The sequence below is a fragment of the Pan paniscus genome, chromosome 8, assembly GCF_029289425.2.
Source record: "Pan paniscus chromosome 8, NHGRI_mPanPan1-v2.0_pri, whole genome shotgun sequence".
Lineage (NCBI taxonomy): Eukaryota > Metazoa > Chordata > Mammalia > Primates > Hominidae > Pan > Pan paniscus.
Window position 1 is genome coordinate 80,887,217 of NC_073257.2, and position 22,467 is coordinate 80,909,683.

The 22,467-nt window shown below is 40.6% G+C and overlaps 1 protein-coding gene across 10 annotated transcripts in view; it reads left to right on the forward strand.

The window, feature by feature from the left end:
• Nucleotides 1–22,467, forward strand: part of CCAR1 (cell division cycle and apoptosis regulator 1) — a 73,204-nt gene that overhangs the window by 14,324 nt on the left and 36,413 nt on the right. For 6 of the 10 annotated variants that reach the window (XM_063607710.1, XM_034930688.3, XM_034930690.3 and 3 more), the window contains exons 3-12: nucleotides 1,528–1,700; nucleotides 2,492–2,536; nucleotides 5,280–5,312; nucleotides 7,020–7,213; nucleotides 11,223–11,337; nucleotides 11,436–11,628; nucleotides 16,706–16,835; nucleotides 17,094–17,255; nucleotides 21,416–21,641; nucleotides 22,278–22,391. In XM_063607710.1, coding sequence (XP_063463780.1) covers nucleotides 1,528–1,700; nucleotides 2,492–2,536; nucleotides 5,280–5,312; nucleotides 7,020–7,213; nucleotides 11,223–11,337; nucleotides 11,436–11,628; nucleotides 16,706–16,835; nucleotides 17,094–17,255; nucleotides 21,416–21,641; nucleotides 22,278–22,391 — 1,385 coding nt within the window. The remainder of the gene's footprint in view (nucleotides 1–1,527; nucleotides 1,701–2,491; nucleotides 2,537–5,279; nucleotides 5,313–7,019; nucleotides 7,214–11,222; nucleotides 11,338–11,435; nucleotides 11,629–16,705; nucleotides 16,836–17,093; nucleotides 17,256–21,415; nucleotides 21,642–22,277; nucleotides 22,392–22,467) is intronic. The other 4 variants (XM_034930693.3, XM_034930692.3, XM_063607711.1 and 1 more) reach the window with 1 other exon arrangement.

The window sequence follows — 22,467 nt, forward strand, 5'->3', positions numbered from 1 at the left end:
AACACAAACCGTTTTTGTGCTTTTTTTTTTTTTTTCAATATTGAGAGGTAGAGTTTTACTCTGTGAAAATCCCTCATAGGATTATGGCTCACTGCAGCCTGGAATGTCTGGGCTCAAGTGATCCTCTCATCTCAGCATCCTGAGTAGAATGATCCTCCTATCTCAGCCCCCTGAGTAGGTGGGACTACAGGTACCTGCCTCCATGTGTGGCTCATTTTTTTTAATCTTTGTAGAGATGAGATCTCACTTTGTTGCCCAGGTTGGTCTCAAACTCCTGGGCCCAAGTGATCCTCCCACTTCAGCCTCCCAAAGGGTTGGAATTACAGACATGAGCCGCCTCGTCCAGCCTACATTTTTTTCTTCAAAGACTAGACAAGCATTGTAATCAGAAGGGGAAAAGAGTAGAACACGGAGTTCAGTCAGTAACTGAACAACCACTTTAGATAACTCATTACCTTTGGACCAGGCTTTTTGTGCTTAAGTGTTGTTTTTGTCCGTTTTCTTTTTTTTTTTTTTTTTTTGAGATGGAGTCTCACTCTGTTGCCCAGGCTGGAGTGCAGTGGTGATCTCAGCTCACTGCAACCTCCTGCTCCCAGGTTTAAACGATTCTCCTGCCTCAGCCTCCTGAGTTGCTGGTACTACAGGCGTGTGTCACCATGCCCAGTTAATTTTTGTATTTTTAGTAGAGACGGGGTTTCACTATGTTGGCCAGCCTGGTCTCGAACTCCTGACCTCAGATGATCCTCCCGCCTCGGTTTTCCAGAGTTCTGGGATTGCAAGCATAAGCCACCACCCCCAGCCAGTTTTAGTCTTTTTTAAAATTAGAAATTTTTCTTGACATGTAAAAATCCTATGTATTTATGGTATACATACACAATTACTTAATACCAAAGTTTTATAGATAATATATATAAAGTCTTGATGTATATATATGTCATGGAATGGCTAAATCAAGCTATTTAACATGCATTACTTCACATACTTATCATCTTTTGTGGTGAGAAGACTTAAAAGTCTGCTCTCTTCTCAATGTTTACATATATAATGTATTGTTATTAACTGTAGTCAACGTGATGTACAGTGGGTATCTTGAACATTCCTCCTAACTGAAACCTTTGACCGATGTCTGCCCAATCCTGCCCTGGGCCCCACAGCCTCTTGTAGCCACCATTTTACTCTGTTTCTCTTAGTTTGACTTTCTTACACTCCAAATTTGAGATCATGCAATACTCTTGTTTCTGTGCCTGGCTTATTTCACTTAACATAGTGTCCTTCAGGGTTCATACGTAGTGCAAATTACCGGATATTCTTCTTAAGGCTGAATAGTATTCCCTTGTGCATATATACCACATTGTCTTTATCCAGTTGTTCATTGATGGACACTTAGGTTGATTCCATATCTTGACTATTGTGAATAGTGCTGGAGTGAACATGGGGGTGCGAGTATCTCTTCTATGTACTGTTTTCATATTTTTTATATTCTTCATAATCTTGATTTTTATTTTTTCCTTTTTGATTTCATTTTAGCTGCACTGGGTGTTCAACAGCCATCACTCCTTGGAGCATCTCCTACCATTTACACACAGCAAACTGCATTGGCGGCAGCAGGCCTTACCACACAAACTCCAGCAAACTATCAGTTAACACAAACTGCTGCATTGCAGCAACAAGCCGCAGCTGCAGCAGCTGCATTACAACAGGTAAATCTTTAATATGTCTTATTATTTGATGTAGAAAACTTTATGAAATCTGAGTAGCTAGCATTGCTACCTTCATTTTATAGGTAGTGAAGAATTATGTGTTTTTATTATGCTGATTTCTTTTTCTGGTGATGAATATTATATCTGACCAGCATATATAGGGAAGAATAGTTGGGCCAGGCATGGTGGCTCATGCCTGTAATGCCAGCATTTTAGGAGGCTGAGGTGGGAGGATCGTCTGAGCCCAGGAATTTGAGACCAGCCTGGGCAACATGGTGAGACAGCGTCTGCAGAAAACACGAGAATTAGCCAGCATAGTGAAGGATGTATGTGGTCCCAGCTGCTTGGGAGGTTGAGGTGGGAGGATTGCTTGAGCATTGGGAGGTTGAGGTTGCAGTGAACTGAGATTGCACCACTGCACTCTGGGAGGCAGAGCAAAACCCTGTGTGCAAAAAAAAAAAAAAAGTAGTTGAATAGTCAAAATTTTTAAGTCCTTAAATTGGGCAGTTCTCATACCTTAATTACATGAATAAAATTTACTTCTTTTTGGATCCTGGAGTATAAGTAATCACAACTTGATTTACTTTAGATGAAGTTTCACTGTTCCAGAAAATTTATCTTTATTATTATTATTTTTATTTTTTTTGTTTTTTTCTTTGAATCAATGCCATGCCAGAACAGAAAGTTTATGTTTAGTGTAATTGTATGTATTTCTATGTATATCACTTTTTGAGAATGAATAAATTTAGTGTCTGTATTTTTCTTTGAAAAATTTTTTTTTAATCTTTCAGCAATATTCACAACCTCAGCAGGCCCTGTATAGTGTGCAACAACAGGTTAGTTTATATTTTCCATGTTAAAAACTGATTTTAAAATAGCCATTTGCTCCAAAGTTCAACTGATAGAGAGTTTTATTTCTATCAGCTACCTTAACATGTGATACAAATATTTTGGGAGGGGCTAGAGTAAATAGGTAGGAAAAAAGGAATGTCTCCAAGGGTGAGGGAGATAGGAGGGTGGTTCTAACAACCCAAATCCTTAGCCAGTCTTTGTCGCATGTTTCTAAGAAAGTATGAGGAGGCTGGGCGCGGTGGCTCACACCTGTAATCCCAGCATACTGGGAAGCCGAGGCGGGCGGATCACTTGAGGTCGGGAGTTTGAGACCAGCCTGACCAACATGGAGAAACCCCATCTCTACTAAAAATACAAAATTAGCCGGGTGTGGTGGCGCAGGCCTGTAATCCCAGCTACGTGGGAGGCTGAGACAGGGAGGCTGAGGCAGGAGAATCGCTTGAACTCAGGAGGCGGAGGTTATGGTGAGCCGAGATTGCACCACTGTACTCCAGCCTGGGCAACAAGAGCGAAACTCTGTCTCAAAAAAAAAAAAAAAGTATGCAGAGAATAATCTAGAAAGAACCACCCTTTGGACTGTTATGCTCCTGTCTGGAACCTTTGGGCCAGCTCTGCTGAACTAGACCACATGTGAAAATGAAAGCTCCTTTTGCTGATTGAAGCCTAAACCTCATAGGCTTTCAGCCTTTATTTTTTTTTCTTTATTTTTTATTTTTAAAAATTTTTGTTACATTAACTAACACCTACTACAGCCTTTATTTCTTTCAAGGAGTAGGACTCCTAGTCCCCTTCTTACTAATCAAATTGTGTATGGAAATCAAAATATTAAAATAGAACTGTTCAAAATGGGAGAAAGTTGGTGAGGCACAGTGGTTCACGCCTGTAATCCAAGCACTTTGGGAGACCGAGGCGGGCGGATCACTCGAGGTCAGGAGTTTGATACCAACTTGGCCAACATGGTAAAACCCTGCCTCTACTAAAAATAGAAAAATTAGTTGGGCCTGGTGGTGCACACCTGTAAAAAATTAAAATAAATAAAATGTGGGAGAAAGTCACACTTTATAGTTCACACTTCTATTCCCTAGGCATGTTTAAACAATACGGAAACTCCTGATTTAGACTAAAAGCAAGTTTCATTGGCCCCTTTTCCTTAGACAGATTCTCTAGGAACTGTCAAGGAAAGAGAGTTTGCCTTGCTGAAATACAGATATGCTTTAGTCTAAGCATGTCCCTGGAAAGGATCTGGTCTCATTCTTTTTTGAGACTGAGTTTCATTTTTGTTGCCCAGGGTAGAGTGCAATGGTGCGATCTTGGCTCGCTGCAACCTCTGCCTCCCAGATTAAAGCGATTCTTCTGCCTCATCCTCCTGAGTAGCTGGGATTACAGGTGCATGCCACCAGGCCCGTCTAATTTTTTCTATTTTTAGTAGAGACAGGGTTTCACCATGTTGGCCAAGCTGGTCTCGAACTCCTGACTTTGTGATCCACCCACCTTGGCCTCCCAAAGTGCTGGGATTACAGGCGTGAGGCACTGTGCCCAGCCTCATTCTTTTTTTTATGGCTGCAGAGGCTTCTCAATTCATAACTTCTTTGTCCCTAGATCCATGGCCCAGTTTAATCCTCGACTTAAGCCCCTTGAGGCTTCAGAAGCATTGCATTTTCCCAGAAGACCTCAGTATTTCACTAGTAATTGCTTTAAACTTCTTAAAAACTGACAAGAGATTGGTCTCAAATCAGATGTCTTGTTTTCAGAGTACCTTCCAACTTATTTTAGTGCTCTTATGAAATACATTATTAAAGATGATAATGAGTGAGGCTGAAACTTGCAAAAATTGCGATACTCATTCTGCCTTTAAAAAATGGCACTACTCAACTGTTCTTAACTTACAAAAAATAGTATTTTGATATGATCTAATCTCTAATACATGGTGACTCCAGGTAAACTGAGTGTTTTGAATTACAACCTCATACAGATTATTTTACCTTAGCCTAAGTCAAATTTATATTTCAGAATTTTAAAATTTCTCCTTTCATACTAATTCCTTTTACTTTCTGGTAATAGTACACTTTGCTATTACAGAAAAACCATACATCAGAGTATGTGGTCCTTCATGGTCTCTGTGCCTATGGCAAATTGTCCATCAACAGTGCTTCTCATTTTATTTAGGGATATATCTACGAATTGGATCGATGACCAGTGATATTTTTTGATACAAGTAGCATATTGATGATATTGAGTCATTTCTGTAGCATGGTAATCTTCGCTTTTAGAGATTTGTGGGGTTTTACTGTGGATGCTGTTCCTGGAAAATAATAACAATAACAAAAAAATCAGGTTCTGTATTTTTATTAATTAAAGTAGTTAAGTGCCTATCATTGAATGAGTTACTTACATATGAGGTCTGCAGTTTTTAGAAACAGTTGTAGGAAACTTTATACCTAGTTATCTCTGTTACTTTTCACATTTTTCTTAAATTAAGATAACTGGGCTGGGTGCAGTGGCTCATGTCTGCAATCCTATCACTTTGGGAGGCCAAGGCAAGAGGATTGCTTGAGCTCAGGAGTTCAAGACTACCCTGGGCAACATAGTGAGACCTCGTTTCTGTTTAAATACATAAATAAAAATAAGTAGAATAACTTTTATAGGAATTATTTCTTTTATGAAGCATCTATGAAGCAACAATTCTGATTGACCCTTTTCTGTGTGTGTTTATTTTTCTGTTTTCAGTTACAGCAACCCCAGCAAACCCTCTTAACACAGGTTAGTTGGTATTACTTTATTTGTTTTGGATGTCTGAATGAACAGTAGACTAAAGCTTTATTAGTATTCTACTTTTTCTTTCAGGGTTTAGTTACTTGTTAGATTCACCTAATAATTTAGGAATATAATGCTAAATAAAGGTAGTAGTACGCTAGTTTATTTTTGATGGTTTCTCATTGTAGGTTCAGCTGTGATACAGTTTGAATAAATATGAGGTTTTATTTTATTTATTTATTTATTTATTTATTTATTTATTTATTTTGAGGCAGAATCTCCCTCTGTTGCCCAGGCTAGAGTGCAATGGCGCAGTCTCGGCTCACTGCAATCTCTGCCTCCTGGGTTCAAGCGATTCTCCTCTCTCAGCCTCCCGAGTAGCTGGGATTACAGGCGCCTGCCACCACGCCTGGCTAATTTTTGTATTTTTAGTAGAGATGGGGTTTCACCGTGCTAGCCAAGCTGGTCTCGCCTAAGGTCCTGACCTTAGGTCATCTACCCGCCTTGGCCTCCCAAAGTGCTGGGATTACAGGTGCGAGCCACCATGCCTGGCTGAGGTTTTATTTTAAACTTAATACTGATTTTTCATTGATACTGATTTTTGTAGTCTTTTTCTTTTGGAAGATTTCTGCACGTTTTTTTCCACTTTAGCAGGGAAAGTTATTGTGTGACATTATCTGCTTAATTTTTCAGCAACATTAAAAAGTTTTGAACTTTTCATATGTAGTGCTACCTTAGGCTTTGCAGACTATTTATTATATCTTTCACATACTCTTTTTCTATTTTTACAACCTTTTGAAAGTGTAAAAAGCATTCTTAGCTTATAAACTACGTAAAAAGAGTCTATAGGCTGTCTTTGGCCCATGGGTCATAGTTTGCTGATCACTGGTTAATATGTAGAGTGAAATACTATGCAGCTGTTAAAGCAAAACCTCTTTGTGTACTGATATGGAATGATATTCCAGATAATCTGAGGTAGAAGTAAAGGTACAGTCTAGTATGTATTATATGCTTCCATTTATCTATATGCATATTTGAATAAAACATCTCTAGGAGGCTTTACACTAATAATTAGGACAGTGATTGCTTAATGTTTAGGGAACTGCATAGCTGAGGAGCAGGGATAGGAGAGAGGCTTTTCACAGTATAACCTTTTGTACCGTATTTTTAGTCTTGAATCTCTTCCTTGTCTTTTAAAAATATACTTGAATTGAGAAATCAACCTGTTTTTATTAAAGAACTACAGTTGGTTAACACGTAACTCATAACTCCTATTTTCAATAATCAACAAAGTAGAATTTCCAAATTAAGTAGAAAAACAATAGAAGTTCTTTTGTTCAAATGCTATTTCCCTAAGTGTACCCATAACACATTACTAGTATCTTAAGATATTAAAGAAATTTCATGAGAAAATAGTTTTGTGGTCAAAGTTTGAGGAGTGCTGAGTTCCTTTACTATACTTAGGACTTTCCTACGCCTTTATTATGCCAGTATGGATATTGTATTAGTAAGAACACTCATCTAAGGGATCTTGATGAAATAGGCTAAAAATAATTTATAGTTTAATTTTAGACCTGACTCTCAAGATGTACATGTATATCTTCTAACATAATATGAAATTTTTAACATTCTGGGTTAGTTTTAAGTAGTCATATTCAGTTTTTAGATGATTTCAAATCATTACCTTAATTTGATGTTGATTTTGTTTTATAGCCAGCTGTTGCACTGCCTACAAGCCTTAGCCTGTCTACTCCTCAGCCAACAGCACAAATAACTGTATCATATCCAACACCAAGGTCCAGTCAACAGCAAACCCAGCCTCAGAAGCAGCGTGTTTTCACAGGGGTGGTTACAAAACTACATGATACATTTGGATTTGTGGATGAAGATGTATTCTTTCAGCTTAGGTAAACTTAATGAGGTCTTATCACATGGCTTCTTGCATTTACCACAAAACACCTGTTTAGTTGTGGCAGAAATTGTATGTAGCCCAGGCTGGACACAGTCGTGCAATCTCAAGTCGACTCACTGCAGCCTCTGCCTCCTGGGTTCAAGCAATTCTCTTGCCTCAGCCTTCGGAGTAGCTGGGATGACAGGCGTGCACCACCACACTTGGCTAATTTTTGTATCTTTATTAGAGAATGGGATTTCACCATGTCGGCCAGATTGGTCTTTAAACTCCTGACCTCAAGTGAGCCACCCGCCTCAGCTTCCCAAGGTGCTGGGATTACAGGTGTGAGACACTGCGCCTGGCCAGTGTAGCTATGATTTTCTTTCCTTTTTTATTTGAGACAGAGCCTCACTCGGTTGCCAAGGCTGGAGTGCAGTGGCGTGATCTCGGCTCATCACAACCTCTGCCTCCTGGGTTCAAGCGATTCTCCTGCCTCAGCCTCCCGAGTAGCTGGGACAACAGGCATGCGCCAGCACGCCTGGCTCATTTTTGTATTTTTAGTATGAGACAGAGTGTCACCATGTTGGGCAGGCTGGTCTTGATAGGATAATCATTCCCTTACTTTTCTTTCTTTCTTTTTCTTTTTCTTTTTTTTTTTTTGAGACAGCGCCTCACTCTGTAACTCAGGCTGGAGTGCAGTGGTTCGATCTCAGCTCACGGCAACCTCCGCCTCCCAGGTTTAAGCAATTCTCATGCCTCAGCCACCATGCCTGGCTAATTTTTGTATTTTTAGTAGAGACGGGGTTTCACTATATTGGCCAGGCTGGTCTCGAACTCCTGACCTCACGATCCACGTGCCTCGGCCTCTCAGGAAGTGCTGGGATTACAGGTGTGAGCCACCGTGTCTGGCCTTAGCTGTAATATTCTATTTTTATTTTTTTCTGAGGAAACTCAAGTGTGGAATTTTGTTTCTTTTTCTTTCCTACTTTCTTCTCTTTTTTCTTTTTTCAGACAGTCTCATTCTGTCACCCAGGCTAGAGTGCAGTGGCGTGATCTCACCTCACTGCAACCTCCACCTCCCGGGTTTAAGTGATTCTCTTGCCTCAGCCTCCCAAGTAGCAGGGACAACAGACGTGTGCCACCACACCCGGCTAATTTTTGTATTATTTATTTGTTTGTTTATTTATTTATTTATTTATTTACTTTGAGACAGAGTCTCGCTCTGTCACCCAGGCTGGAGTGCAGTGGCGCAATCTCAGTTCACTGCAGCCTCCGCCTCCCAAGTTCAAGTAGTTCCCTGCCTCAGGCTCCTAAGTAGCTAGGATTATAGGCGCCTGCCACCACGCCTGGGTAATTTTTGTATTTTTAGTAGAGATGGGGTTTTACCATCTTGGCTAGGCTGGTTTTAAACTCCTGACCTCGTCATCCACCTGCCTCGGCCTCCTAAAGTGCTGGGATTACAGGCGTAAGCCACTATACCTGGCCAGTTTTTGTATTTTTTAGTAGAGACAGGGTTTCACCATGTTGGCCAGGCTGGTCTCGAACTCCTGACCTCAGGTGATCCGCACACCTCAGCCCCGCAAAGTGCTGGAATTATAGGCGTGAGCCACTGCGCCTGGCCAGTTTAGCTATAATTTTGTATTTTTTCCTGAAGAAAGGCGGTTCTAACAATATTCCTGGGTAAACATAACTGTGAGTGGGGTGTTGAAATCTAATTTTGAAATCTAATCTTTGTTTGACGTGTCTAATGACGTAGCATAGATTTTAAAATTGTTTTTTAGCCAAGCGCGGTGGCTTGTCCTTGTAATCTCAGTTTCTTGGGAGTCCAAAGTAGGTGGATGGCTTGAGGCTAGGAGTTCCAGACCAGCCTGGGCAACATAATGGCAAGACCCCATCTCTAAGACGCAAAAATATTAACATTGAAAAAGTCAATAGGATCAAATGATTGATGGACTCACATTCAAAATAATTATTTTTATTTTTTAAAAGTTCCTTTTCCATATTTAAATTAGTACTTTTATAGTTTTGTAGTGTTTGTAGGAAATACTGTACAACATTTTTCTGTAAAAGGGATTCCTGTTTTTTATCTTTTTTGCATTCATCATTTGAAAGCCCAAAGCAAATCTTAGTCTTGGGTTATAAAAGTAAAAAATGGAGCAGGAGAGATAATATCAGGGAAATATGGGGTGGTAAATTATTAATTTCACTGCAAACTCATGTTTATATTATAAGGGCGAAACACCCATTTTAAAATGAGTCTAGGAGTTATATCTACTTAACTCTTTTTTTTTTTTTTCTTTTTCTTTGAGACAGGGTTTTTGCTTTATCACCCAGGCTGGAGTGCAGTGTTGCGATCATAGTGAACTGCAAAGTTGAACACCTGGACCCAGCTACCTCATGTAGCTGGGCCATCAGGCGTGTACCACCACTTCTGGCTATTTAATTAAATTAATTAATTAATTATTTTTGAGACAGAGTTTCTCTCTTGTTGCCCAGGCAAGAGTGCAGTGGTGCAATCTCGGCTCACTGTAACCTCCGCCTTCTGGTTTCAAGTGATTCTCCTGCCTCAGTCTCTCAAGTAGCTGGGATTACAGGCGCCTGCCACCACACCCGGCTAATTTTTTTGTATTTTTAGTAGAGATGAGGTTTCACCATGTTGGTCAGGCTGGTCTTGAACTGCTGACTTCGTGATCCACCCATCTCAGCCTCCCAAAGTCCTGGGATTACAGGCGTTAGCCACCACGCCTGGCCCTTTTTGTTTTATTTTTTGAGATGGAGTCTCTTTTGCCCAGGCTGGGGTCCAGAAATGCAGTCATAGCTCACTGCAGCCTCAAATTCCCAGGTTCAAGGGATCTTCCTGCTTCAGCCTCTGAAGTAGCTGGGACTCTAGGCCCGTGCTACCACGTCCAGCTTTTTTTTTTTTTTTTTTTTTTTTGGAGACCAAGTTTCGCTCTTGTTGCCCAGGTTGAAGCGCAATGGCATCATCTCGGCTCACTGCAGCCTCTGCCTCCCGGGTTCAAACAATTCTCCTGCCTCAGCCTCCTGAGTAGCTGGGATTACAGGTGCCTGCCACCACGCCCGGCTAATTTTTGTATATTTAGTAAAGACGGGGTTTCACCATGTTGACCAGTCTGGTCTTGAATCTCTGACCTCAGGTGATCCACTTGCCTCAGCCTCCCAAAGTGCTGGGATTACAGGCGTGAGCCACAACAACGCCCGGCAACTATTTTTTTTTCCAGTTTCTTCAGATCTAGACATAAAGACTAATTTTTAAATTTTTTGTAGAAATGTGATCTCACAATGTTGCCCAAGCTGGTCTTGAACTGACCTCAAGTGATCCATTTGATTTTTAAAGTTATGGCGTTAGAGGCATGAACCACTGTACCTGGCCATCTACTTTTTCTTATTTTTTTATTTTTAAATTATTTATTTATTTATTTATTTTGAGATGGAGTCTCGCTCTGTCGCCCAGGCTGGAGTGCAGTGGTGCAATATTGGCTCACCGCAACCTCTGCCTCCCGGGTTCATGCGATTCTCCTGCCTCAGCCACCCAAGTAGCTGGGATCACAGGCTCCTGCCACCACGCCTGGCTAATTTTTGTATTTTTAGTAGGGATGGGGTTTCGCCATCTTGACCAGACTAGTCTTGAACTCCTGACCTCAAGTGATTCGCCTGTCTCGGCCTCCCAAAGTGCTAGGATTACAGGCATGAACCACCACACCCGGCCCCATCTACCTTTTTTTTTTATTAATATTATTTTTTTATTATTATTATACTTTAAGTTTTAGGGTACGTGTGCACAGTGTGCAGGTTAGTTACATACGTATACATGTGCCATGCTGGTGTGCTGCACACCCATCTACTTTTTAAAGAGCTTTCCAGGCTTCCATTTCTGATATAGTTTGCTGTTTATTTTTTTTTTGAGATATGGTTTACTTTAAAGTACTAACTATGTAAATCATTTTGGGGAGAAATCTATTTTAATTGTATTTATATTTAACTTTTTTTTTCTTTTTTTTTTACAGTGCTGTCAAAGGGAAAACCCCCCAAGTAGGTGACAGAGTATTGGTTGAAGCTACTTATAATCCTAATATGCCTTTTAAATGGAATGCACAGAGAATTCAAACACTACCAAATCAGGTACAGAAAATATTGAGTTAAGTATTATAGAAGCTTTGTAAATGAGTCTTCTAATTCACAAAGATTTTTTTTCTTATTCTTTCATTTTTTAATTGAAGAATCAGTCGCAAACCCAGCCATTACTGAAGACTCCTCCTGCTGTACTTCAGCCAATTGCACCACAGACAACATTTGGTGTTCAGACTCAGCCCCAGCCCCAGTCACTGCTGCAGGCACAGATTTCAGCAGCTTCTATTACACCACTATTGCAGACTCAACCACAGCCCTTATTACAGCAGCCTCAGCAAAAAGGTATCTTTGCTTTTGTTTCAGGCGAATGTATAACATTTTAGTTATAATGTAACTATGCTTTTAATTACAAAAAAAGGCAGGGATTTCAAGAAAACTTGAAGCCTAAAAATCCTGAATAGGACGCATCTACTTCCATAGCTATGTGGAAGTATTTTTTTTTTCTCTTAGTGATAAGAAATTAAAATATACACCTTTGTGGACTTAAATATCAAAACTATTAAATTACTTATTAAACCATACCACATCAAATGAATTTGCTGGGTTTTAAGTTTTTTTGCAAATTGATTGTTTGAAACTCCAGATGTGTTGTTTTTCGCTCTGTCGCCCAGGCTGGAGTGCAGTGGTGCAATCTGGGCTCACTGCAACCTCAGCCTCCCCGGTTCAAGCTCTTCTCCTGCCTCAGCCTCCCAAGTAGCTGGGACTACAGTCATGTGCCACCATGCCCGGCAAATTTTTGTATTTTTAGTAGATACAGGGTTTCACCACTTTGGCCAGGCTGGTCTCGAACTCCTGACTTCAAGTTATCCGCCCACTTTGGCCTCCCAAAGTGCTGGGATTACAGGTGTGAGCCGCTGCACCCGGTCCAGACGTGTTCTTATAAAAACACTGTTTAAAATGATGCATAGGGCCAGGCTTGGTGGTTCACACCGTAATCCCAGCACTTTTGGAAAAATACAAAAAAAACTGGGTTGTGGTGGCAGGCGCCTGTAATCTCAGCTACTCTGGAGGCTGAGACAGGAGAATCGCTTGAACCCAGGAGGCGGAGGTTGCAGTTAGCCCAGATCACGCCATTGCACTCCAGTCTGGGCGATAAGAGCAAAACTCTGTCTCAAAAAAAAGAGAAAAAGATGACAGGTAGCCTTAGCTTACAGAAGCCTACTTAATTGGCATTAAAAAATGTAATTGTGACATGTTCTTCTTTTTTTTTTTTTTTTTTTTTTGAGGCAGAGTTTCTCTCTGTCGCCAAGGCTAGAGTGCAGTGGTGTAATCTTGGCTCACTGCAACCTCCGCCTCCCCGGCTCAAGTGATCCTACTGCCTCAGCTCCCCTGAGTAGCTGGGACTACAGGTGCGCGCCACCCCGCCAGCCTAATTTTTGTATCTTTTGTAGAGACAGGGTTTCACCATGATGCCCAGGCTGCATTTTCTTTTTTTCTTTCTTTTTTTGGAGACAAGGTATTGGTCTGTCACTCAGGCATAGGTGCAGTGGTATGATCTCAGCTCACTGCAGCCTCGACTTCCTGGCCTTAAGGAATCCTCCCTTCTCAGCCCCCCTCTAATTTTTGCACCTTTTTGTAGAGACAGGGTTTTGCCATGTTGCCCGAGCTGGTCTTGAACTCCTGGACTCAAGTAATCTGCCTATTTCGGCCTCCCAAAGTGCCGAGATTACAGGTGTGAGACACTGCTCCCAGCCTGCATTTTCTTTGTTATTGTAAATGATGACACATAGCAAAATGATGACAGATTACAGTGTAATGAGTTATTTAATGAACACCTGTGTAATCACTACTCGGGTCAAAAAAATACAACGTGTCTGGTAGCAGGGCGGTGGCTCACGCCTGTAATCCCAGTGCTTTGGGAGGCTGAGGTGGGCAGATTGCTTGAGCTCAGGAGTTAGAGATCAGCCTGGGTAACATGGTGAGACCCCGTCTCTACTAAAAATCCAAAAAAATAGCCAGGCGTGGTGGTGTGCACAGGCTGATGTGCGAGGATCACTTGAGCCCAGGGGGCGGAGGTTGCAGTGAGGCAGGATTGCACAACTGCTCTCCAGCCTGGGTGACAGAGCAAGACCCTGTCTCACAAAAAACACAACAACCATTTGTAACTTGTTTTCTTTGATAATAGTTTTATTCTGTAAGTACGCATCCTTGTTTGGTTTTGAACATAATGCGTGATTCCACTTTTATGACATTTTGCGTGTGAGACTTTTTTTTTTTTTTTTTTTTGAGACAGAGTTTTGCTCTTGTTGCCCAGGCTGGAGTGCAATGACGCTCTCTCGGCTCACCACAGCCTCCGCCTCCCGAGTAGCTGGGATTACAGGTGTCCGCCATCATGCCCAGCTAATTTTTTGTATTTTTAGTACAGGTGGTTTCCCCATGTTGGCCAGGCTGGTCTTGAACTCCTGACCTTAGGTGATCTGCCCACCTTGGCCTCCCAAAGTGCTGGGATTGCAGGCGTGAGACACCGTGCCTGGCCGGAGAGTTTTTTTTTTTGAGACGGAGTCTCGGCTCTGTCACATAGGCCAGAGTGCAATGGCCTGATCTCAGCTAATTGCAACCTCCGCCTCCCAAATTGAAGCGATTCTCCTGCCTCAGCCTCCCAAATAGCTGGGATTACTGGCATGCACCACCACTCCTGGCTAATTTTTTTGTATTTTTAGTAGAGATGGGGTTTCACTATGTGCCAGGCTGGTCTCAAACTCCTGACCTCAGGTGATCCACCCGCCTTGGCCTCCCAAAGTGCTGGGATTACAAATGTGATCCACTGCGCCCAGCCCAGCCAAGAATTTCTAAATGGTGCTTTTTATATTCATCCTTCTTTTTTTGTTGTTTTTTTTGAGATGAAGTTTTGCTCTTGTCACCCAGGCTGGAGTGCAATGGCAAGATCTCGGCTCACTGCAACCTCCGCTTCTGGCTTCAAGTGATTCTCCTGCCTCAACCTCCTGAGTAGCTGGGATTATAGGCGCCCACCATCACGCCCAGCTAATTTTTTGTATTTTTAGTAGAGATGGGGTTTCACCATGTTTGCCAAGCTGGTCTTGAACTCCTGACTTTCAGGTGATCCACTCCCCTCAGGTTCCCAAAGTGCTGGGATTACAAACGTGAGCCACCATGCCTGGCTTATTCGTCCTTCTTACCACATCTTATTCTTGCCTTATGTTATGTTAGCTCTTTTCTTTTTTTACTGTGGCCTCATGGGTTTTCATTTATCCATTGTTTTATATTCAGTTGTTTTCTTTTTGATCCTTTTTATGTATAGTTAGTAAGAATTTTTTCAAGCTGACTCCTGTGTCTTTTTTTTTTTTTGAGATGGAGTCTTGCTCTGTCGCCAAGGCTGGAGTGCAGTGGCGCGATCTTGGCTTGCTGCAAGCTCCGCCTCCCAGGTTCACACCATTCTCCTGCCTCAGCCTCCCCAGCAGCTGGGACTACAGGCGCCCGCCACCACGCCCGGCTAATTTTTGTTTAGTTTTTTTATTAGAGACGAGGTTTCACCATGTTAGCCAGGATGGTCTCGCTCTCCTGACCTCGTGATCCGCCCACCTCCGCCTCCCAAAGTGCTGAGATTACAGGCGTGAGCCACCGCGCCCGGCCTCTCCTGTGTCATTTTTACAGTCCCCCACTGAGTATTTCTTAAAGGAGATGTCGCAGTGAGGGTGTTCCAAAATTGAAAGCTCCCTATATGTTTCAAGGCTGACAGGGACATGAAAAGGGAGATGAGCATAACAATGCTTCGGAATCCTGCTGACATACATATTTTTCCATTCATAATAAAAATCAGACCATATTGAAGTAATTTTTTAGGAAAATAGTAGTGGAGAGATTTTTTTTCCTGCTACAAACTGCAGAGGAATAATTCAGATGATCACCATACTAGGCTTTCTACCAGGAATTAATATCATTATCATAGACCAGCGTCAGAAAACTGTTCTAGTGGAGAGATGTGAGATCTCATATATCATGTTATCAGTCGGGAAGAATGAAATTATTTGTGCTTGTGTTTATTTTCTGTGATGTGTAATAGTTCTGTCTACTTTAGAGACGTTTAATGTGAATCATTCTACTGAGGTTGAGCAAATTTTAAAGAAAAACACATTTTTTAGTCCTTATGGTGTGATCAGATGTTGAAAGGGGGAATGAGTATTTTAATCTATGTTGTAAAGGACTTAGTTACTTATTCTAGTTACTCTGTCTAAAATACTTAACAACTTTGCATATATTATACATCTTTCCATAAATTAAGTGTGCATTGTAGTAAAGAAGGTAAATTTGCACTATTCCTACCTTGAAATATTTATACTATTTCAAAATGAAATTGTTGATTTTCAATATTGGGAAGAATTCATCAAGATAGTGCCCCCACCTGGGCAACATAGGGAGACCCCATCTCCTCAAAAAATTAACAAAAAAAATTAGCTGGGTTTAGTGGTGCATGCCTATGTCAGCTGCTTTGGACACTGAGATGGGAGGATTGTTTGAGCCTGGGAGGTCGAGGCTGCAGTAAGCCATGATTGCACTACTGCACTCCAACTGGGGCAACAGAGTGAGACTCTGTCTTGAAAAAAAGGTACCTGTTTTTTTTGTTTCTGTTTTTTTTCATTTTTTGACACGGTGTCTCGCCCTGTCGCCCAGGCTGGAATGCAGTAGCATGATCTCGGCTCACTGCAGCCTCCGCCTTTCGGGTTCAAGTGATTCTCCTGCCTCAGCCTCCTGAGTAACTGGGATTACAGGAACGCGCCACCACGCCTGGCTAATTTTTTTGTGTTTTTAGTAGAGACAGGATTTCACCATACTGGCCAGGCTGGTCTCGAACTCCTGACCTCATGATCTGCCCGCCTCTGCCTCCCAAAGTGCTGGACTTACAGGTGTGAGCCACCGCGCCTGACCTGACAGTACCTATTCTTTTTTTTTTTTTTTTTTTTTGAGACGGAGTTTTGCTTCTGCTGCCCAGGCTGGAGTGCAATGGTACAATCTCAACTCACTGCAACCTCGTCTCTTGGGATCAAATGATTCTCCTGCCTCAGGCTCCTGATTAGCTGAGATTACAGGCACCCACACCACTCCCAGCTAATTTTTGCATTTTTAGTAGAGACGGGGTTTCACCATGTTGGCCAGGCTGGTCTTGAACTCCTGACCTCAGGTGATCCACCCACCTCGGCCTCCCAAAGTGCTGGGATTACAGGTGTGAGCCACCGCAGCCGGCCAGTACCTATTCTTTAAAAATATATATAAATTAGGCCAACTTTGAAAAAACAATTTTAGTCAGTCTCAGTTACTTAACTTTGTTCCTCTAATTTTATCAGGTAATGCCTTCGAACTTTGTTTAGACATGCTAAACGTTTTTTTCTTTTATTTTTTAAAGCTGGTTTATTGCAGCCTCCTGTTCGTATAGTTTCACAGCCACAACCGGCACGACGATTAGATCCCCCATCCCGATTTTCAGGAAGAAATGACAGAGGGGATCAAGTGCCTAACAGAAAAGATGATCGAAGGTATATTTTCTAAAGTGTACTGTGGATGGTGGCAATGGTTGTATAACAATGTAAACATAGTTAATGCCACTGAACTATGCTTATAATATAAAATTTTAAAATGGTAAATTTTATGTTATGTCTATTTTACTACAGTTTTTAAAAAGTTAAACAAATATACTGTGGAATCTTGCTTATATTACCTACTCTATTTACTTCATTGAAGAGCTTTTACATAATATTAGAAATATTAGTAATTTTAGAAAAATTTGCTTTCAGTCGTGAGAGAGAGAGAGAAAGACGTAGATCGAGAGAAAGATCACCTCAGAGGAAACGTTCCCGGGAAAGATCTCCACGAAGAGAGCGAGAGCGATCACCTCGGAGAGTTCGACGTGTTGTTCCACGTTACACAGTTCAGTTTTCAAAGTTTTCTTTAGATTGGTAGGTTATTCCCCACCCATTGTTTTCTTGAGTTACTAATTTCATATAATTTGATAGAATATGTTACAGAGGTATTTTTCTTGCAACATTGATTTCCTGACAGTTAGTGTTCTTCATATAAGGGCAGAAATGCAATTTGAAATAACTTAATTATCTACAATGCTGCATTATTTTTATATCCCCATGAAGGATATCGACTGGTATTGAAAAAGGCAGCCCCTCAAGGAAATTCCTCTGTCATAACGTTATTCCCCTAAAGTTAGAATCAGTTAAGACCTAGACTTATTGATAACTTGAAGATCATGTATAGTCCATTGTGTATGATAAAGCAATAATACAGTAGTAAACCGATTAATTTCAAGTTTAGCCCTGGTAGTGTAGTATAATAGAAACATTGATATGCATATATACTCACATACATAATGTATTCACATGTATAGTGTGTGTGTATGTATATACATAAATATATTATTCACCCTTTGAATCAGAAGTCATGACAAATTACCAGGAATTTCTTTTTTCTTTTTTTTTTTTTGAGATAGGGTCTTACTCTTTCACCCAGGTTGGAGTGCAGTGGCATGATCTTAGCTCACTGCAGCCACTGCCTCTGCCTCCTGGGTTCAAGCTATGCTCCTGCCTCAGCCTCCCTAGTAGCTGGGATTACAGGTGCTCAGCACCACACCCAGCTAATTTTTGTATTTTTAGTAGGGACGGGGTTTCACCATGTTGGCCAGGTTTGTTTCGAACTCCTAACCTCAAGTGATCCACCTGCCTGGCCCTCCCAAAGGGCTGGGATTACAGGTGTGAGCCACTACGCCTGGCCAAGTTACCAGGAATTTCTGAGGTTCACCTGCAAAACAAAGGTAATATTAACTAGCAAAATTATTGTGAGGTTTAGTTCATGTATCCAAAGGACTTAACCCAGTGTGTGGCCGTTGTATAGTCTCAGTAATTAATGGTGGGTTATGGTCGCAACTTAGGTAATAGATTAATAGATGGAAAAATAACAAATTGACAGTAAAATAAGAAAATCATTAAAAGCAGTGTTCAGGGCTGTTTAGCCTAAAAGCAAATAGCTGTATGCAATGCAGTGGCCTAAGAGGATATTATTACGTTTAAACAGAGTGGTAATTACCATTCATAATACTTGCCTATCAGAGGTTAAAATTTCCAGATATTCAGTTCTAGATTTAGTAACCCAGTGAATTTTAGTCAAGCTACTTAATGCCAAGAAAATTTTGCTTGGTGACTTTGCTTAATTATGTTACATAGTTGGCGTTCATTTACTCTTACTTATGGTCAAATCAGCACCTACTTTTTTTGTTGTTTTTGTTTTTGTTTTTGAGATGGAGTTTCGCTCTTGTTGCCCAGGCTGGAGAGCAATGGCGCGATCTTGGCTCACTGCAACCTCTGCCTCCCAGGTTCAAGCAATTCTCCTGCCTCAGCCTCCCGAGTAGCTGGGATTACAGGAATGCGCCACCACACCTGGCTAATTTTGTATTTTTAGTAGAAACAGGGTTTCACCATGTTGGCCAGGCTAATCTCAAACTCCTTACCTCAGGTGATCCAGTCGCTTCAGCCTCCCAAAGTGCTGGGATTACAGGTGTGAGCCACCACGCCTGGCCCAGCAACTACTCTTAACTTTACACTAGTTTTCTCCTTATAGCTGCTTACTCTTATACTTAAAAATCTGTAGTCTGCATATTTCCGAGAAACCAGTCAAAACCAAAACCACTTTTCCCAGCCTCAAAGATATTAAATAGAGAAACTCTGATTTTAACCCATCTGTTCTCAATATTGAATGCTCTTTTGGGAAGAGTTGATGCATAGGATATGAAATTGAACAGCTATTTAGCTTCTTCTCAGTTAGACCTTCAGGGGCCAGGTGCAGTGGCTGACGCCTGTAATCCCAGCACTTCGGGAGGCTGAGGCAGACAGATCACTTGAGGTCAGGAGTTCAAGACCAGCCTGGCCAACATGGTGAAACTCCATCTCTACTAAAAAATAAAAAAATTAGCTGGGCGTGGTAGTGTGTGCCTGTAATCCCAGTTTCTTGGGAGGCTGAGGCAGGAGAATCGCTTGAACCCGGGAGGCAGAGATTGCAGTGTGCCGAGATTGCACCACTGCACTCCAGCCTGGGTGACAGAGGGAGACTGTCTCAAAAAATAAAAAACTAATAATAATAAATTAGACCTTCACAGTTTAGTTTTTTTTTGTTGGTTTTTTTTTTTTTTTTGAGATGGAGTCTCGCTCTGTTGCCCAGGCTGGAGTGCAGTGGCTTGATCTTGGCTCACTGCAAGCTTCGCCTCCCGGGTTCACGCCATTCTCCTGCCTCAGCCTCCCGAGTAGCTGGGACTACAGGCGCCCGCTACCACGCCCAGCTAATTTTTTTTGTATTTTTAGTAGAGACAGGGTTTCGTCGTGTTAGCCAGGATGGTCTCCATCTCCTGACCTCATGATCCGCCCACCTCGGCCTCCCAAAGTGCTGGGACTACAGGCGTGAGCCACCGCGCCCGGCCTCACAGTTTAGTTTTACCACTTTGAAGTAAATTCCGAGAACATTAAATGGATCTCTTGCAAGTAAAAATGATTTTAAAGTTTCCATACTTCTCATTTGTAGTTGTGTAAATCAAGATTTTCTTATACTAATATGATTATAAGAAACTTTGTGCCCATGAAATGATTTATTTGTACTTATATCTTTTGTTTTATTATAAATTTTACTCCTGTGGGGTAAAACATGACTTCAAAAATTCTGGTGATACGGAATTGGGAAACAATTATACATACTTGCTTTTTGTAACAGTTCCTTAAAAACAAAACTCAGATACTTGTTTCATGTTTTTATTATTTTGACAGCAGAATCATATCCAAATAAAGTATAATTATAGGCCTGGCACTGGTGGCTCACACCTGTAATCCAGCACTTTAAGAGGCTGAGGTGGAAGGATCACTTGAGGCCAGGAGTTTGAGACCAGCCTAGGCATATAGTGAGACCTCACCTCTACAAAAAGTAGAAGTTAGCCACATGTGGTAGTGCACCCGTAGTCCTAGCTATAATACTTGGAGGCTGACATGGAAGGATTGCTTGAACCTAGGAATTCAGGTTACAGCAAGCTGTGAGTATGCCACACTGCACTCTGGCCTGGGCGACAGAGCAAGATTCTGCCTGTAGATAGGATAGAATAGATAGATAGATAGATAGATAGATAGATAGATAGATAGATAGATAGATAGATAGATAGATTGATTCTGTCTGTAGATAGAATAGATAGATAAATAGATGAATAGGTAGGCAGGTAATAGTCTGTTAACTGACAGGTTTATTACTCTGTATTTATTTTTATACTTCAAATAAAGACATCTCTGCATGTAGATTACTTCATCTTTCATACTTCTGCCTTTAGTTGTCTTTTCATCTTACATTATACTTTTAACAGACATCTCTTAACCTTTTGCCAGATTGACCTTTCAGTTCCTCTCTTTTAAAAGCTCTACTTCTTAGGAAAAAGGAAATGATCCTTTAAAAAATCAGTGCGAGATTTAAAAGGCAAGAAATTTATCCCCTCTATACATAATAATCAGGTATGGATCTTAATCATTCACAGAGAAAGGGGTGTGGAGGTGCAGATAATCCAAGGAACATAGGAATTTTGCTTTTTGTGGATTTTTGTATTTAATTTTGAATGTAAGTATGCTTGATCTAGGAACTTACTATAGTAAAATAAAAGTTATAGTTTTTCTACACTCAAAAACCTGATTGAGGGGCATACAGAAATACTAATACTCTCATTGCTGTTTTGTGTCTATACACCATGAACCATAATTTTCAAGTAATCCACAGTTCCAACTGAGGAAAACCTGCTTTTGTACAGATCTTTTCTGGAGCTGAGATTCAAGTTATTTCAAAGCGTCTTCTGTAACAAAAAGTAACAAAATAAGGATAACACTGAGAATACTATTTATTCAAAGCTTTGCGTATATAAATTTGAAAGTAATATTTTCATATGTCTCTATGCAAATCTATAGCTCATTAGTAACTGACTTTGTCTTTTTTCAGCTTACTTTTTACTATATCCAGTTATATTTGCTACAGAATTAAATGTTTGTGTAACCTTTTTATTAAGGCTATTTATTCACTACTTATGTCTGTTTTTCAGTCCCAGTTGTGACATGATGGAACTAAGGCGCCGTTATCAAAATTTGTATATACCTAGTGACTTTTTTGATGCTCAGTTTACATGGGTGGATGCTTTCCCTTTGTCAAGACCATTTCAGCTGGGAAATTACTGCAATTTTTATGTAATGCACAGAGAAGTAGAGTCCTTAGAAAAAAATATGGCCATTCTTGATCCACCAGATGCCGACCACTTATACAGTGCAAAGGTTTGTATTCAACTGTGATATGCAGCTTAAATTTCTTAGCAGTTATTCATAATAAAAGGGTATGTAGAATTATCCTTCAGAAAGTGTTTGTTAGGTAGACCCGAATACCTGTTTTCTTCTTAACTGCTTGATCCTATTTTGGTTACATAATTTAATTTAAGCTCTCTTTGCCTCATCTCTTGAGCTATAAAACTAGTTATTCTAACATTTTAAACCTTATTAAAAATGTGAAGATAAAGTTGATATTAATGAGATATTTGGAATGTTGTATGACTTCTGGTAGCCTCAGATAAAACTTAATGTTAGATGAATGCACTAAATGTCAATCTTAAGGGAAACATTCAGTATATTGTGTATAGTCTATAATTTTGTTTAAAGCATTGTTTGACTGAAAAAGCATCCCTTCAGAAGTTAAAACTAAGTAATTATACGGTATCTAGGCCTGGCGTGGTGGCTCACGCCTGTAATCCCAGCACTTTGGGAGGCTGAGGTATCTAATACTGTTTCTGCTATAGTATTACTTCCTATTTTTATTTAAATTTCAGACATCTTATATTTAAAGATAATTAGTAGTGCTTCTCATTTTTTCACATTACTTTAGACTTTTGACAGGATTGAATTATTTGACTATAATAGGTAATGCTGATGGCTAGCCCTAGTATGGAAGATTTATATCATAAGTCATGTGCTCTTGCTGAAGACCCACAAGAACTTCGAGATGGATTCCAACATCCTGCTAGACTTGTTAAGGTAAAAGGACACATTTGTTTTAACTTTAGATGTATTCACTTTGCTTAGCTGTAACTTTGTACACATAAAATCTAAA